At 39.5% G+C, this 17,481-nt stretch overlaps 1 protein-coding gene across 9 annotated transcripts in view; it reads left to right on the forward strand.

Annotated features, from left to right (window-relative positions):
• The window catches only part of LOC126321333 (E3 ubiquitin-protein ligase CBL), a 186,288-nt gene that overhangs the window by 81,369 nt on the left and 87,438 nt on the right, over window positions 1–17,481 (forward strand). For all 9 annotated transcript variants that reach the window (XM_049994177.1, XM_049994172.1, XM_049994176.1 and 6 more), the window contains exon 7: window positions 9,991–10,071. In XM_049994177.1, the coding sequence (XP_049850134.1) occupies window positions 9,991–10,071 (81 nt within the window). The remainder of the gene's footprint in view (window positions 1–9,990; window positions 10,072–17,481) is intronic.

The following is a 17,481-nucleotide window of genomic DNA, read 5'->3' on the forward strand; positions in this document are numbered from 1 at the left end:
TTGGCATGGCACCTCTAGGTCTGAGCAGAGAGAGGGGTAAGGGAGCACAAATTAGAGTAGAAAGTCTATTATCCATGTTTATGAAATGCTTACTGAATATCTCTCATAGTTCCTTAGCATCAGGGAGAAGACTATCTTTATTCCTAAAGTACACTTTCAACATGTTTTTAGGATGATTTCAGTTTTTTATCTCTTTCTGAGATATATGACCTAAACCAATTATTGTATTTTCCCCTAATTTCATGCTGTAGCAGTGTATCCATAAGTATTTCATGACTGTTATTTTGAAGCCTTTGAGAGATCAAGAAATACTCCTAGTGTAAGCTTTCTATCATATTGTGCCCTGTAAACTTCATTTGGGAATAAATATAGAAGGCCTCAGAACCACAAGGTAATAAATATTCAGTAATATTGAGATACTGTGGTACTGCCCAAAATATAAATCAGTAGTTTATTTCATCCAGTAGTAGTAGTAGTAGTAGTAGTAGTAGTAGTAGTAGTAACCATTCTTTAAGACTAGCAACCTGCCCTCTACACTCTCTCACCTGATTTCTCATCTTAAAAAAATGATTCTTTACACTTTTCTTCCAAATTGGTTACTGTAGATACTTCGCCTTCAGCTGAATGCTTGTGAAACTTGCATTTGATATTTGAATATCATTGCAACATCATATAGCACAAAATAGGTTTAATGGGTCAGCCCCCCCCCCCCCCCCCCCCTGCATGAACCATGGACCTTGCCGTTGGTAGGGAGGCTTGCTTGTAGCGAAAGGTGAAACCACAATGGAGGGGTATCTGTTGAGAGGCCAGACAAACGTGTGGCTCCTGAAAAGGGGCAGCAGCCTTTTCAGTAGTTGCAGGGGCAACAGTCTGGATGATCGACTGATCTGACCTTGTCACACTAACCAAAATGGCCTTGCTGTTCCAGTACTGCGAACGGCTGAAAGCAAGGGGAAACTACAGCCGTAATTTTTCCCGAGGGCATGCAGCTTTACTGTATGATTAAATGATGATGGCGTTCTCTTGGGTAAAATATTCTGGAGGCAAAATAGTCCCCCATTCGAATCTCCGGGCAGGGCCTACAGGAGGAACAAGACTTTTGGTCAGGTGAATACAGGGTTATAAATACAAAATCAAATAGGGGTAATGCAGGAGTAGGTTTAATAATGAATAGGTAAATAGGAGTATGGATAAGCTACTACAAACAGCATAGTGAATGCATTATTGTGGCCTAGATAGACACGAAGCCTACACCTACTACAGTAGTACAAGTTTATATGCCAACTAGCTCTGCAGATGATGAAGAAATTGATGAAATGTATGATGAGGTAAAAGACATTATTCAGGTATTGAAGGGAGACGAAAATTTAATAGTCATGGGTGACTGGAATTCGAGAGTAGGAAAAAGGCAAAAAGGAATACAAACATCTCAAAAATGAGATTGACAGGAAGTGCAAAATGACTAAGCAGGCATGGCTAGACGACAAATGTAAGGATGTAGCGGCTTATCTCACTAGGAGTAAGATAGATACTGCCTACAGGAAAATTAAAGAGACCTTTGGAGAAAAGAGAGCCACTTGTATGAATATCAAGAGCTTTGATGGAAACCCAGTTCTAAGCAAAGAAGTGAAAGCAGAAAGGTGGAAGGAGTATATAGAGGGTCTATACAAGGACGATGTACTTGAGGACAATATTATGGAAATGGAAGAGGATGTAGATGGAGATGAGATGGGAGATATGATACTGCGTGAAGAGTTTGACAGAGCACTGAAAGACCTAAGTCGAAACAAGGCCCCCGGAGTAGACAACACTCCATTAGAACTACTGACGGCCTTGGGAGAGCCATGACAAAACTCTACCATCTGGTGCGCAAGATGTATGAGACAGGTAAAATACCCTCAGACTTCAAGAAGAATGTAATAATTCCAATCCCAAAGAAAGCAGGTGTTGACAGATGTGAAAATTACCGAACTATCAGAATTCTTTACAGACGAATGGAGAACCTGGTAGAAGCCAACCTCAGGGAAGATCAGTTTGGATTCCATAGAAATATTGGAACACGTGAGGCCATTTCCATTAGGAAATGAGACACTTAAAGTAGTAAAGGAGTTTTGCTGTTTGGGGAGCAAAATAACTGATGATGGTCGAATTAGAGTGGATATAAAATGTAGACTGGCAATGGGAAGAAGGTGTTTCTGAAAAAGAAAAATTTGTTAACATCGATTATAGATTTAAATGTGAGGAAGTCGTTTCTGAAAGTATTTGTGTGGAGTGTAGCCATGTATGGAAGTGAAACATGGACGATAAATAGTTTAGACAAGAAGAGAATAGAAGCTTTCGAAATGTGGTGCTACAGAAGAATGCTGAAGATTTGATTGGTAGATCACGTAACTAATGAGGAGGTATTCAGCAGAATTGGGGAGAAGAGGAGCTTGTGGCACAACTTGACTAGAAGAAGGGATCGGTTGGTAGGACATGTTCTGAGACATCGAGGGATTGCCAATTTAGTATTGGAGGGCAGTGTGGAGGGTAAAAATTGTAGAGGGAGACCAAGAGATGAATACACTTAGCACATTCAGGAGGATGTAGGCTGCATTAGGTACTGGGAGATGAAGAAGCTTACACAGGATAGAGTAGCATGGAGAGTTGCATCAAACCAGTCTCAGGACTGAAGACCACAACAACGGGTCAGTCCTACTGTATTTTGTGGCACACTCGGCTCTTTAAATCTGTTAAATTTTGTATAGAAATTGTATCTACACTCAGTTGCTTCTCTATATGAATGCTGGCAGTAAACAATACAGTTTTCAGACAAATTTCACAGTTGTTTGTTTGAAACGCAGTTATTTAAAAAAAATGCATAAAAATTCTCTCTCCCTTCATTTTTTCTACAAATTTACATATTATCCTTCAAAAATTGAAAATCTGACAATCTTGGCTGTTATATTGAGACATATGCACTACAGCTCAGAGTTTATATTTGCTGCACATGTATTATGTTACTTTCACTCTCAAATTTTATATGTTAACATTTATGATAATTTAAAATCTCATGATTTGTTAATTCTTCTTTTTTTAGTAAATCTGTCCTCAGAGAAGTATCAGCTGGATGTTGTCTGTATCTCTCTGGCTTGAGCATCTTCCTTTATTTGCTTGTAACTTCTTCTTCTGTACACATTTGTTAACTTTCCAAGCCTTCTTCCACATCTCCATCTGTTTCCTTCTACTATTGTTTCTGTGATTCCATTTAGTAGACAATTTCTTTTAATATGTGTCTCATCCAATATGTTTTCCTCTTCTGTATCGTCATCATGAAGTCCCTCTCTTGTCCTACCCTGCTCAGCATCCCCTAATTTCTCATTGTCAATCCAATTCCATTCCTCCATTATTCTTTTCATAGCCACATTTCAAAACATTCTAAATATTTTTGTTCTTTCTGTCTCAGTGCCACATTTCCGAACCATAATACACCACACTCCACACAAAATATTTGGTGAACCTCTTCCTAAGTGTAATGGGAATGCTTCTGGCTGTCACCAAACCTTTCACTCTCTCAAAAGCTCTGCTTCCCGTAGAGATTCTGCATTTCGCTTCGTCTCTACAACTTCTGTTGGAAGTTATCAAGCTTCCTGAATACTCAAATGACTAAACCTGTTCCAATACTATTCCATCTAGTGATATATTAATCATGTAATTTTCTTTTACAATTCTCACCATTTTTGCGTTGGCAATGTTCAGTTTCCTTCCAAGCTCTTTACCCACACTTACAGAATTCTCTGTCATTACCTGGAGCCTGTTCCTCATTTTCTGCTAGCATAGTCTTATTGTCAGTGTACTTGATTTGTTAGTTACACTTTCCTTATTAATTTTTGTAGCATAATATTTTCACTATGTGGCTCAAAAAATGGGTTTGCTTTTGCCCCCTCCACACCCCCCCCCCCCCCTCCCCACCGCACTCACACCCACATATTATTGGCAAAAGAGAGATACACACTATTCATACTCATAAACAAGCATACCTCATGCATACATGACTGCCAGCTCCAGCATCTTGGGTCAGAAGGTCAGAATGGGTTGGATTCCAGCCCAAGATGCTGGAGTTGGTGGTCATGTGTGCATGAGGGGTGCTTGTTTGTGTGTATGAATGGTGTGTGTGTGTCTCTCTCTCTTTTACAGATGAAGTCTGTGGCTGAGAGCTTTATGTGAGTTTCCTTCAGTTGTGCCTGTCCACAACACAACATGTCTTCTTTATGGTAAGTAACAATCTGTCTTTTTCTCCATTGTTGATATTCCTACCTGGAGTTTCCATTGTTTCTTTTTGGACAGTTTCGTACTTAATTATGGAGAATTTGAATGAAACATGGAAAAAGGCCATTTCTCTGAATTCCTTTGTAGGATATCACATATAAAAGTTAATGAAAGACAATGGAACCCATTCTGGTCATCCCTGAATGGGTTTCCTGTAGTTTTCAGAATACTAAGATGGTTCTTTCAGTAGGGCCCCAGCCAGTTTCCTCATCCATCCAAGTACAACTGAACCAGTGCTTCATCTCAAATGACCTTCATATTACCGGGATACTAAACCCTAGCATTCCTTTTCCTATTAGATACCACCTATCAGCCATATTTCTTCAAACACATTATTAGAGGACTTTTGATTCACCAAACTGTTTCATTAACATGTCTAAGAATCACTGATTTTCAAAAAATCAAATAAAAACTGTAATAATGTTATCTCAACAGGTCAAGTGTCAGAGATGATAAGTCTTGACCAAAGTGTAGACACACATGACTTGATAGTGATATAGTATCAAAACAAACTTCTGTGCAAACAATTATTTTCAGTTTGAACATGAATCATATTTAAAGAATATTTGTTTTGATTTGCTATAGCACAAGTAACATCAGTACAAAGTTTCCAGAGAGTTTCTGGCAGAATTGTGTCTGTGAGGATGGATTGTGGGTTGTGCATGGATAGCTCAGTCAGATAGACGGCTGCCTATGAACAACAAGGTCCTCGGTTCAAGTCTTTGTTAAGGGGCGTTTACACCTGAGCACCTTGCACCTCCTTGTCACGTGCCTGTGCTTGCCCCACATGCAAACAGAGGTCCATGTCTCTATCTTAATATCTACACATAAATCCATTCACACCTAGAGAGGATCACACATCCTACTCCAGTGATTGAGCTGCAGCTGCAGCTTAAATACAAATGTGTGGGTGGCTAGTGGGCAGTGGATTTGTTTGACAGACACATCAAGGTGTGCTGTGATGTGCACCAGTAAGGCTGCAGCATGAATGTGCCCTCTAAAGGCATGCTGAAGGCTATCCAACATTACTTATAAGGCTTACTGTGAGGAGCAAAACACATGCTTTGTTCTTAACAATCCACTATGAACAGGTCAAAAATATGCCAAGTACATGTATTTTATTTATCTCGCAAAATGTGTAATCATGATGATGAGATCTAAATACAAGAAAACTTTATATTGAGGAAAAAAAGTAACAGTCATCAAATCGACATGCTCGTAAAGTCCAACAATGCAGGGAAAGATAGGTTGCTACTTACTGTAAGTAAAACATGCTAAGTTGAAGACAGCCACAGTTAAAAGCCTTCATCAGGAAAAGAGAAACACACACCATTCATTCACACAAGCAAGCACACCTCACATATAACTGCCAACTCCAGTAGCTCAGGCATACTGGCCTCATTTTCTGATGAGGACTGTTGCCAAAAGCATATGTGTAAGTTTCTTTTAACTCTGCCTGTTTGCAAATTAGCATGTCATCTTTACAGTAAGTAGCAATCTATCTTTTCCTACATTGTTGATATTTCTACCTGGAGCTTCCAGCGTTTGCTGTAAAGTCCTTTAGTTTATATTACAAATATGTATTTTCTGTTCACTTCAAGAGCTCATACACTGAAGTACTGGAAAGACTCTGAAACATCTGGACATTTTATTATTGACCTGATGAATCTGATTCACTGGTAAAGCCAAATGTATTATGAGTTTACATTGTAAAGAATAGAAGAGATCAGTTTCTGCAGTATATGGCTCTGCAACACACAAAGACTGTCGGGTGGGGGGGGAAAAAAAAAAAAAAAAAAAAAAAAAATTACCAAGAGATTAGATGTTGGGTTTCCAAACCCATTTGAAAATAAAAAATTACTTTATGGATTCACATTTATGCTAGAGATTCCAGTGTTCATTTATTTTCTCTTGTTGATGCAAACTATTTATGAATCGAAGGGTTCATAAAGGAACCACGCAAGCTTCGGCACAGCCAGGGCCCCAGAATTCCCTCTCTTCTTCAACATATGTTTGTAGAAGGTGTCTATGAAAGCTTTCTGTTTTAGTCAGGCCACTTCGTGATATCCAGGTTGTAAGGAACTATAGATAGTTGTTTAATTTCACCCCATCTTTATAATAAAGGGGATTCAACTGTCAGAAAATAGTAAATGCATGGCAATACTGTTCAAATTCCATTTTTTTCTAATTAGACCACTTGGCCAAAACGCTAAGCCAAAGTCAGATTTGAATTTGTGTGGCAGACTGAATCTTTGAACAGTGAGCTGTAGTATGACAAAGCATCAAATGGAGAGATCTATGGACAGGTAGACAACTTTTGCATATGTTTCCTCATCTGGGATTGGAAAACTGAGTGCACAAATACAGAGGCATTTGTGACTTTGCTCTGGTGCATGCACCTCCTTGCATCTTTGGGCAATGGCTGCGTGTGCTTAGTCTTGCAGGAAAAGTTGCACAGGTGTGAACACACAATTAAGTGTTTCAGGAAGTTTCAGCACAATATTGAACTATCATAAAGATGTGATTCTTGAGTTTCTCCCAGCGTATTTAATATCAAAATATCCACGGGTGTACTGCCGGTCTATAGTGTCCAACGGGCACAATATTTCGGCGATCAAACAAGTCGCCATCATCAGGTGAACTGACGGACTGAGCTCCTGTGAACGTGCCGGCACGGAGATCCGTACGCTATGGCTGCTCAGGGGGAACTGGGTTCGGTCGTGGCAGCGGCCGATTTAAATAGCCACAGTCACGGTTTATGAGGTTGTCATTGGTGCGAATTTCGATGGCCTCTCTAACAACGCTGTTCCAGTATCTCGACGTCTGTACCAGAATTCTCGTGCGGTCATGGTACAGATGTCGAGATACTGGGACAGCGTTGTTAGAGAGGCCATCGAAATTCGCACCAATGACGACTTCATAAACCGTGACTGTGGCTATAATCTTAGCAAGGCTTGGGAAACACAGATTGGGTTAATCAAGAGTAAATCGAGCAAACGCATAGTTGTGACGACCACGGCGGACAGAGCCATCACACCGACGTCATCTCAGACGCCGTCGCAATCTGTTCCACCGCGCTACCGTGGCGTGGGGCGCGGACAGCGGAGGGAGCTCGCCGCGGGCGGAGGGTATTTAAATCGGCCGCCGCCGCGACCGAACCCAGTTCCCCCTGAGCAGCCATAGCGTACGGATCTCCGTGCCGGCACATTCACAGGAGCTCAGTCCGTCAGTTCACCTGATGATGGCGGCATGTTTGATCGCCGAAATATTGTGCCCGTTGGACACTATAGACCGGCAGTACACCCGTGGATATTTTGATTATCACAAAGATGCATACATCACACAGAATGATGTATGGTTTAACATGATCTATAGGAAGTGACTATTAGTCTATTTAATAAGTGCTCTTAGCTCTAGCCTTACTTAATAAGAGCTTTTAGTTTGAGAAGTGTTTGTAGAAGAGGATAGTGGGCAGAACCACACATCATGAGAGGTCAAGTCATTAACTGTGTATTCTGTGCACTGGCTTGTTTGCCACAGAAGATATTCATCTGTGAAACAAACTTTCTGCAGCCAAATAATTTCACCTTGAACATTTAAATGACCCAATATTCTAATATAAATAAACTGTGAAGATATTATTTCTAAATATCTGCACAGTTACAGTTCCACATGCAAAGATATGAAACTTAGTGAGGTGGTGCAGGGTTAGCACACTGAACTTGCACTTGGGAGGATGATGGTTCAAACATGTGTCCAACCATCCTGATTTAGGTTTTGCATAATTTCCCTATATCACTTCAGCCAAATACCGGGATGATTCCTTTGAAAGGATGTAGCTGTCTTCCCTCCCCATCCTTTCCTAATCTGGTGGGACTGATGACCTCACTGTCTAGTCCCCTCCCCCAAACCAACCGACCAACCAACCAAAGATATGAAGATGTCCAAGACCACACAGAGACATTGTATAACCTGAAGGCCCTTTTTCATAGATATTTGCTGGATGAAAATAGTTTGCAACATTGTTTCAAATCATAACATATATGTTTTCAAATAACTGCCCTGCAGTCCAGTGTACATGTTTGGTTCCATTGCAGTGAAACTCTCTTGTGTGATGAGCAGTGAGTGGTAAAATGTGACTGGTTCCCTCGTGCACAAGGAAGTAAACTAAAAGCAACAGAACAAATAGAAATTCAAAATAATACAAACTGAAAATAACTTTTTGTTAACAATATGTTTGCTGACAAAAATATAACTGGTAATACAGTTAAGAGCAAAATTCTGCAGTCTGATAGAAGCAGGGTACAGAAGACATAATAACACCGTGAGCCCCATTATCTAATTTGTAAACATTAGTTTTGGTTTTCAATATATTATCAGTTGTAAGTTGCATTACTATTTAAAATACTATACCACTTGCTGAATTACCAGATGTGTTAAAATTTGAGGAGGACTGCAAAGCTGCAGGTTATATTGTCTGAATATTTTTTGGATTCAAAAATGGTGAAAATGTCTGCCAGAACTAATTCCGTCTCACAGCATCAGCCCGGTACCACAATTCTGATATATTTCATACACAAATACGTGGGTGTTTCAAATTTTGTCTTCTCTTTGAATGTATGTACATTGGTTGTCAGATTGAGGACTAAGTTCCATGCTGATTACAGTTCTTATAGTATCCATGCATTCTGTCATGTATCCAACAGTCTTTGAGGAAGATGTAGTGATTATTTGTGGACAGCTTTACAATGCTCATATTCAAATGTATGCCATTCATTGAAGTGAGCCTGTAGTCATGAAATTTCAGCTCCTAGTGAGTGTTTTCCCTACCATTAACTCATCATACAGCAAATTGTGATTACTCATGTTGGTAAGAAGCCCGAGTTTTAATTGTATTGAGATGAATACTTGCACTGAGCTACAATGTCTTTAGGAGCTCCAATATTTAACCAATGTTACACGTTTTAATTGAGTGTCTGTTTGCCACTTATAAGTTAGTGGAAACACCCACTTCACACTTTAGTAACAATACTGAGCAGTTACACTCCAGGCTGCTCCAAACATAACATCTTTCTGTCATCACCGGTGGAGAATATTAAACTTGCTTCCTGTGCATAGTGTACGGTACTGAATCTATCATATCTTTAGTCTCTGCTACAAACAAGTTACTGATCTGCAACAAACATAAAATAAAATGTGACTATAATATAAATTGATGAGTGCTTGAATTAAATTGAACATGGAAAAAAAGGCTTTCTGATTGCCCTGACCTGAATCCATGTAGCACAGCAAGGAAAAACATGACAGAGTTCTATAATTCATGCAGAAGTTTGATTTGGTCTAAAGATAGCCAAGATGTGATCTCTTTATTTAATATACAATGAGTGCTGCTGCATCATATTTCCTTTCTTTGTATATACAGCCTGTGTCTCTAACAATGATTTTCTATCTCTAAATAATTCCATGAACTATATTTGCTTGTTGAATTAACACATTGTTTGAATTATATAACCCTGACATTTAGCATCTTCAATAAATTTCTACAGTCTTACAGAGAACTTTTTTTTTTTTTAAATAAATCTTTTTATCATATTGAATTGGTCCATGTCATATTTCAATCTTATCTATATGTCAGTTGATGTTCTGTGTACAAATTTGATTTATTTTATTTTATTTTTACAGGATCTAAACAACTGGAACTGTAATAACAGCTGTCTGCAAGCCCTTGCTCTCTCACCTAGGACAGAAAATGCAGAATGTCGGGTATGTTTTCCTTTTCCTTATTCTCATGTAAGCATACTTATGAAGTTACACTGCTGTTGCAGAAATGGTGTACATAGAACAGAATGAGTAACCACTAGCAGAACTGGGCATTTGGTACAGATTTGTAACTCTGTAACACTTGTTTTTCCAGTGTACAATAAAGTATGATATGACAGGGTTTACTTGCAGTCTTAAAGTGATATTCCACAGGTGCTGCTGGAGTATTAAACCTTCCTGAAGTTCAGTAAGGTGGCATATAAATCTGGGTTAGCAGAATTCTCAGTATATGTTGCCGGTTGAGTCTATCAGGAGACCGGGTTTCACTAGGCATGGCCTGAACCTCAATAGGTATGGGAAAGTGAGGCTGGCAAAGATTATAAGTGACAGTGTAGTGGGTGGTGGTGGTGGTGGGATCATCACTCATGGAAAAATTCTTGTAGTAGTTGGTGTTAGAGATGCAACTTTTTTAAATTGAAGTCATCTGATAGGTATACCTGCTGAAAAGGAAGTCGCTCTAAGTAAGGGACATATTTAGAGGACGTCATGTTTCCAAGTAGAGAAAGAATTAGTGTATTTCATCAAAAAATAAGAAGTATTAGAGATAAAGTTAGTGAACTGCTTATAGATGTTGACTCTGAAATTATTGGTATATGATAGCACCACTTAAATAATTTGACAATTCACAGGCTTCTAGTACCAGGAAACAGATTAGCTGGCTGTTTTTCAAGGAGAGGCCATGTACATAAAAAACAGTATTCTATTTGAGTCCATAGACCTATCACTACACTGCACTGAACAGATATTTGAATGTTGTGCAGGGCAGTTGAATTTAGTAAAACTAAATTGTTGTTGTTTATAGGTCCCCTGACTCTGAATTCAGAGCATTTCTGCTGAAGCTAGAGAGGGTTCTTGGTTCACTTTATAGGAAGTACCAGAAATTAGTTACATGTGGTGACTTCAATACACATTTTGTATATGAAGGTGCAAGAAAAATGATGTTGGTAGATCTCCTAAATTCATATGTTCTGATGCTGACTGTGTTTTTTCCAACTAGGGTGCAGGGGAACAGTAGCACAGCCATATACAACATTTTTATTCGTTCTTCGTTGCTAGATGGGAATTCTGTTGGTAAAAGGATGAATGGCCTTTCAGACCATGATGCACAAATTTTAACACTAAAAGGCTTTTGTACTTAAACAAATGTCACATATAATTACAAACTATGTAGAAAAGTTAATCCAACAGCAATAGAGAGGTTTTTAAACCTCATGAAGGAACAAGAGTGGCAGGATGTTTATAGCGCCAATAACATAGATGATAAATGTTTTGTTTTCCTTAACACATCTCTCATGCTCTTAGAGAGTTGCTTTCCATTAGAACTTCTGAATGGGGTACTAGCAGTAAAAGGTAGCCTGGTTGACTGAATAGTGGTATAAAGATATCATGTAGAACAAAGTGGGAATTATATCAAAATGTTAGAAGTAGTCACAGTCAAGCTACAGTAGCCCATTACAGACAGTACTGTAAGGTGCTTAAAAATGTTATTAGGAAGGCGAAGAGTATGTGGTATGCAAATAGAAAATAGCTAATTCACAGGATAAAATTAAAACTATATGGTCAGTTGTGTAGGAAGTGTCTGGTCAGCAGCACAAGCTCGACGATATAAAGTCAGTTCATAGTAAAAATATTTCTGTTACTGATAAATCAAATGTGTGTACAGTTTTTAACAACCATTTTCTGAAAATTGCTGGTGAATTAAATAAAAATTTAGTTTTTACAGGGAATCATATAACTCTCTTGGCAAATGCCTTTCCGAGGTTGATGTCTGAAATGCTCCTCTGTGATACAGACAAGAGGGAGATTGAGTCAGTAATTAAATTACTGAAGACAAAGGACTCTCATGGCTATGATGGAGTGCCTAGGAGAATATTAAAGTACTGTGCTGCACATGTTAGCTCTGTATTTAGCCATGTATGTAATCTTCCTTTAGGAATGGTCAGTTTCCTGAGCGATTAAAATATTCAGTAGTAAAGCTGCTTTATAAAAAGGGAGGAAAGGATAATGTAGATAATTTTAGACCTATGTCTATGCCATCAGTGTTTGCAAAAGTTGTTGAAAAGGCCGTGTATGTAAGAATAATTGATCATTTTATATCACACGATTTGCTACCAAATGTACAGTTCGACTTTAGAAGTCATTTAACAACTGAAAATGCTATATTCTCTTTTCTCTGTGAGGTACTGGATGGGTGAAACAAAAGGTTTCAAATGCTTGGCATATTTTTTTATTTAATTAAAGCATTTGATTGTATTGATCACAAAATATTGCTCCAGAAGTTGGACCATTACAGAATACAGGGAGTAGCTCACAATAGGGTCACCTCTTACTTTATCAACAGGCAGCAAAAGGTCATTATTTGCAACGTTGATAACAGCTGTGATGTGGGGTCTGAGTGGGGGTACTGTCAGGTGGGGGTGCCCCAGGGATCAGTGTTTGGGCCATTCCTGTTTCTTATTTATATAAATGATGTGCCCTCTAGTATTACGGGTAACTCTAAAATATTTCTGTTTGCTAATGACACTAGCTTGGTAGTAAAGGATGTTGTGTGCAACATTTGCTCGGTTTCAAATAGTGCAGAGATAACCTAAGCTCATGGCTTGTAGAAAATAAACTAACACTAAATCACAGTAAGACTCAGTTTTTACACTTTCTAGCACACAATACAACTAAACCTAACATTTTAATTTCACAGAATGGGCATATGATTAGTGAAACTGAACAGTTCAAATTTCTAGGTGTTCAGATAGATAGTAAGCTGTCGTGGAAAGCCCATGTTCAGGATCTTGTTCAAAGACTTAATCTGCCATTTTTACTATTCGAACAGTATCTGAAGTGAGTGATCGTTCGACACGAAAATTTGTCTACTTTACTCATTTTCATTCACTTATATCATATGTTATTATATTTTGGGGCAACTCTTATCGTTCTAAATGGACATTTTTGGCTCAGAAATGGGGGGTTGGCAATAAGTGGTGTAAGTTCACGAACCTCTTATCGATGCCTGTTCAAGAGTCTGGGTATTTTGACATTGGCCTCTCAATATATATATATTCCTCACTGTCATTTCTTGTTAACAATATTAGCTTATTCCCAAGAATAAGCGGCTTTCGCTCGCTCAGTTAATACTTGGCAGAAATCAAATCTGCATTTGGATTCGACTTCCTTAACCCTTCTGCAGAAAGGTGTGCAGTATACTGCTGCATCCATTTTCAATACGCTACCACTAGAATTAAAAAATCTTTGCAGTAATCCACATACTTTCAAACCGAAACTGAAGAGTTTCCTCATGGGTCACTTCTTTTATACTGTCGAGGAGTTCCTTGAAAAATTAAACTAATTCTGTTGTATTGTTGATTGCGTTTACTTAAATTTATAGCTTGTCTTTTTTTGGGTTCATAAACATTTTATTTTTATCTGTTATTACTTGTATCTTGTAATTTCATGTAGTGAAACATTCCATGAGATGGAGATTTGCTCTTCAATTTGGTCCTATGAAACTTGATGTGTAAATAAATAAATAAGAGATCATGGTATGGCACATGAAATAGCAATATTTTTAAGCTTCAGTAAAAACACAGATCAGAAGTTCATAAAGAAATTGTCCCAATCACATTATTCTGCACCACATACAAAGTTAAAAATAAAATTATATATTTCCTCTTCGTTAAAATGAATGCTTAAGTTTTTTAAACAAGTTAATATAATCAGCTTAATTACAACCATGAATTTAACAGTTCTAATAATGGAAAGCCCAGGTGGAATAACAACAGTATTATGGAAAAGATAGATTGCTACCCATCACAAAGAGTAGGCTTTGATGTCAGACTCAGTGAAAAGATTGCTAAACATGTAAGGTTTGGAACAAAAATGCTCTTCCTCAGAAATAAAAAACACACAGACACATTCACACAAGCACAACTCACACAAGCATGGCCACTGTATCTGTCTAATGTGGCCCAATGGTGACTGGGTCTAATGTGAGCAGTAATCCGGGGTGGCTGGTAGGGGTAAGGAGGAGGCATGGTAGGAGGGATAACATGGTAGGTGTGGGGAAAGACGTTACACTGCATGCGAGAACATGCAGGGATATGGCGGGAACAGTTTAGGGGTGCTAGGCAACAGAGTCAGGAGGCTGTGCTTGGGAGAGGAGGGCAGAGACTGAAACGAGGGAGAGAAAAGAATAGAGGTAAAGGAGGGGGGAGACTGTAGGTGTGTTGGCAGAATAGAAGGTTTCTATAGTGCTGGAGTGGGAGCAGGGAAGGGAATAGGTAGGTGGAGGACAGGGACTGACAATGGTTGAGGCCAGGGGCTTATGGTAATAAAGGATACATTGTAGGAAGATTTACCACCTGTGCTATTCAGTAAAGGTGGTGTTGGTAGGAAGGAACCAGTTGATCCCAGCTGTGAAGCAGTCAGTCAAGTGAAGTACATTGTGCTGGGCAGCATTTTTGGCAGTTAGGTAGTTTAGCTTTCTGTTGGCCATAATTTAGCCATGGCCATTCATGTGGACAGACAGTTTGTTAGTTGCCATGCCAATGTAGAAAGCAGCACAATTTTTGCTGCTTAGTATGTAGATCATGTGGCTGCTGTCAGAGGCAGCTCTGCCTTTGATGGGGTAAGAGATGTCTATGACAGGACTGGAGTAGGTGTTAGTGGGATGATGATGCGTGGGACGGGTCTTATATCTAGGTCTATTGCATGGATATGTGCCATGCGGCAATGGGTTGGGGTGTAGGGAGTTGGTGTAGGGATGAACAAGGATATTGTATAGGTTGGGTGGGTGGCAGAGTACCATTGTGGAAGCGTTAGGGAGGATAGTGGGCAGAACACACCTCATTTCAGGGCATAGCAAGAGGTAGTCGAAGCCTTGTCGGAGAATGTGATTCAGTTATTCCAGTCACGGGTGGTATTGAGTCATGAGAGTAGTGCTCCTTTGTGGCTGGATGGAGGTATGTAGGAACAAGAGAGACAAGGGTTTGGAGATCTGTTTCTGAACAAGGTGGGGCCTACAGTCTCTGAAGGCCTTAGTGAGATCCATGGCATATTTGCATACGCATAAAACATTTTGCATAATTATACATTGAATAGGTGTTAGTGATATTAGACTATAATTATATGCATCTGTCTGATGACCCTTCGTGAAAATGAGAATGTTCTGCACTTTTTCCAATTGATTGTTATCCTTCATTGCTCCACAACATATAATAAACTACTGCTAGAAAGGGAACAAGTTCTGTCACATGATCTCTGTGAAATCTTGCAGGTGTCTATGCTGGTCCACAAGCCTCTTGCACTTTTGAGCAGGTTTTCTTGATTTTTTGTTCTTGCCTTTTGAGCAGGTTTTCTTGATTTTCTGTTCCAGCGTTGCTTGTCTCAATATCTGCCATTTAGGTACTCATACACTGATTGAATGGAGGAGTCATCATATGATCTTCTGCTTGGACAAAATTACAGAGGCAGGAGTGAGGGAAGTATTCTGCATTGATGTTCATGAACGAACTCTTGCAGGACTCTTGCACAAGGAAAGCTGTATGGTTCAATAAGAATTTAAAATGAGGGAAAGTCTCTTTTGTTGTTTCTGTTTGAACACTTCAGTCTAAAAAGTTCTCATCAGTCACTTAGCTTCACAGTTATTCTCAGGGTGGAAAGTGCCGAAGTCCAGTGTGTAAAGCTATTTTGTTGGCGAAAGGCTTTGAACCTAGTTAGTTAGAACTGATGTCTGTACGTTTCTATTGAAGTACTCCATTTTTAAAGATAAAAAATTCTGAAGAGTGTGTTCCATGGCTCAGTAAGCAAGAACTCACTCCCAGGTTGACAAGTTCACAGTTCTGTAGTAAGCTGCTGTTTGAGTTAAAAACAACAAAGTCACAACAAATTCTATCTGTGATTATACCTGTCTCTGTTTGAGCACTTTAGAAGCCTGATAAAGGATTGTAACAGTTTGTTGTAGCAGACAAGTTTGCTCAGTCTAAATAGGCAAATATCTATGTTGGGAAGAAGTGCAGTTAAGGACAGTTGGTTGAGAATACAATACAGTAAGAATTCATTGAATACCAGAGTCCTGGTGCCAGAGCTTCTTGGGGCCAACTCACAGTCTAACATAGACATGGACAGATGGTGATTTGAGATAGGCCCTGTATACTACATTCTCCATGCTAGTGAGTAGATGTAGACTGCTGGACACTGGCTACATCGGGTCTTAAGTACAGTGTTACTTGAAGAATCTGTCACACACTATTTGCAGTCACTTTATATGGCAGAAGCAAATAGATCTGTGCTAGCCGATCTTTCTAGGGGCAATGTGGCTGCCACCTTTCAGTGAGACAAGTGCCATATAATGCAGTGCTGGTATCCTGAGTTGCCCTCGAGAACACACCATGGTGGTTGTTGTCATTCAGAACTTGCATTGTTTTGGCTTTCATTCATGTGGCCCCTAAGAGCTCCTGAATTGTCTACTGTTGGTGTTGTCCTGCTATTTTGGTGGGCTATATGCCCATACACAGCAATTTACCCCCCTCCTCCCCCCTCCATATCCCCCAAGAGGAATGATAGTGAACCATCTCAATGTCACAGATGTTGGTATTGCCGTCACAGGTGTCTGTAGGGAATGATGATTCTAGTCTTTCGCAGTTGATTTCTGTGGAAACGGGCATTGGATGTGGAAGATGTGTCACCAGGGAAGCTGGTGTCAAGGAGTCCAGTGGTTGCTTGGTCCTGATGTTATTGCAGCAGCTTTCTGTCACTGTCAGGCTCCAGGTGGACTAGATATGGAACAGAAACAGTGAAGAAGTCTCCTGCCGAGGCACTCTGAGTTCTGTGAGAACACACTTGTTTTTATAGTTTTCAACACTGAGACTGGTCTGGCAAGTGGACCTCAACCATGCCTCTGCCAAGGAGGCAGGTGATGCATGCTGGAACTGAATGATGCCTACTCTGACAGAATACCATCACCAACACATCATCATGGATCTTATAGCAATGGCAGTGAGACCTCAAAGAAGAATGTTCATAAGTTAAAGGTTTTACAGTGGGTTGCTGAGAGAGCTGTAATTGGCCATGCAACTTCTCTGTTGGGCTCACCCCATCCTGTAGTGTAGAACAGTATGATGCAAGAAGGAAAGTGAGAACATCATCAATATAGTACCTGAGTTGCAGTTTTGCCATTTGGGTTTTGAAAGTTCTGATGGAACATTCTGCCCGGCCATTTTTAGTGCTGGATGATATGGTGCTGTTTGGACCAGTTGGATACCATTCTGTTCACAGAATTGTCAAAATTCTGCTGATATAAATTGAGGTCCATTGTCAAACATAGCGGTTTCAGGCAAGCCTTCAACAGAAAATATGTGCGAC

Source organism: Schistocerca gregaria, chromosome 2, assembly GCF_023897955.1.
Source record: "Schistocerca gregaria isolate iqSchGreg1 chromosome 2, iqSchGreg1.2, whole genome shotgun sequence".
Lineage (NCBI taxonomy): Eukaryota > Metazoa > Arthropoda > Insecta > Orthoptera > Acrididae > Schistocerca > Schistocerca gregaria.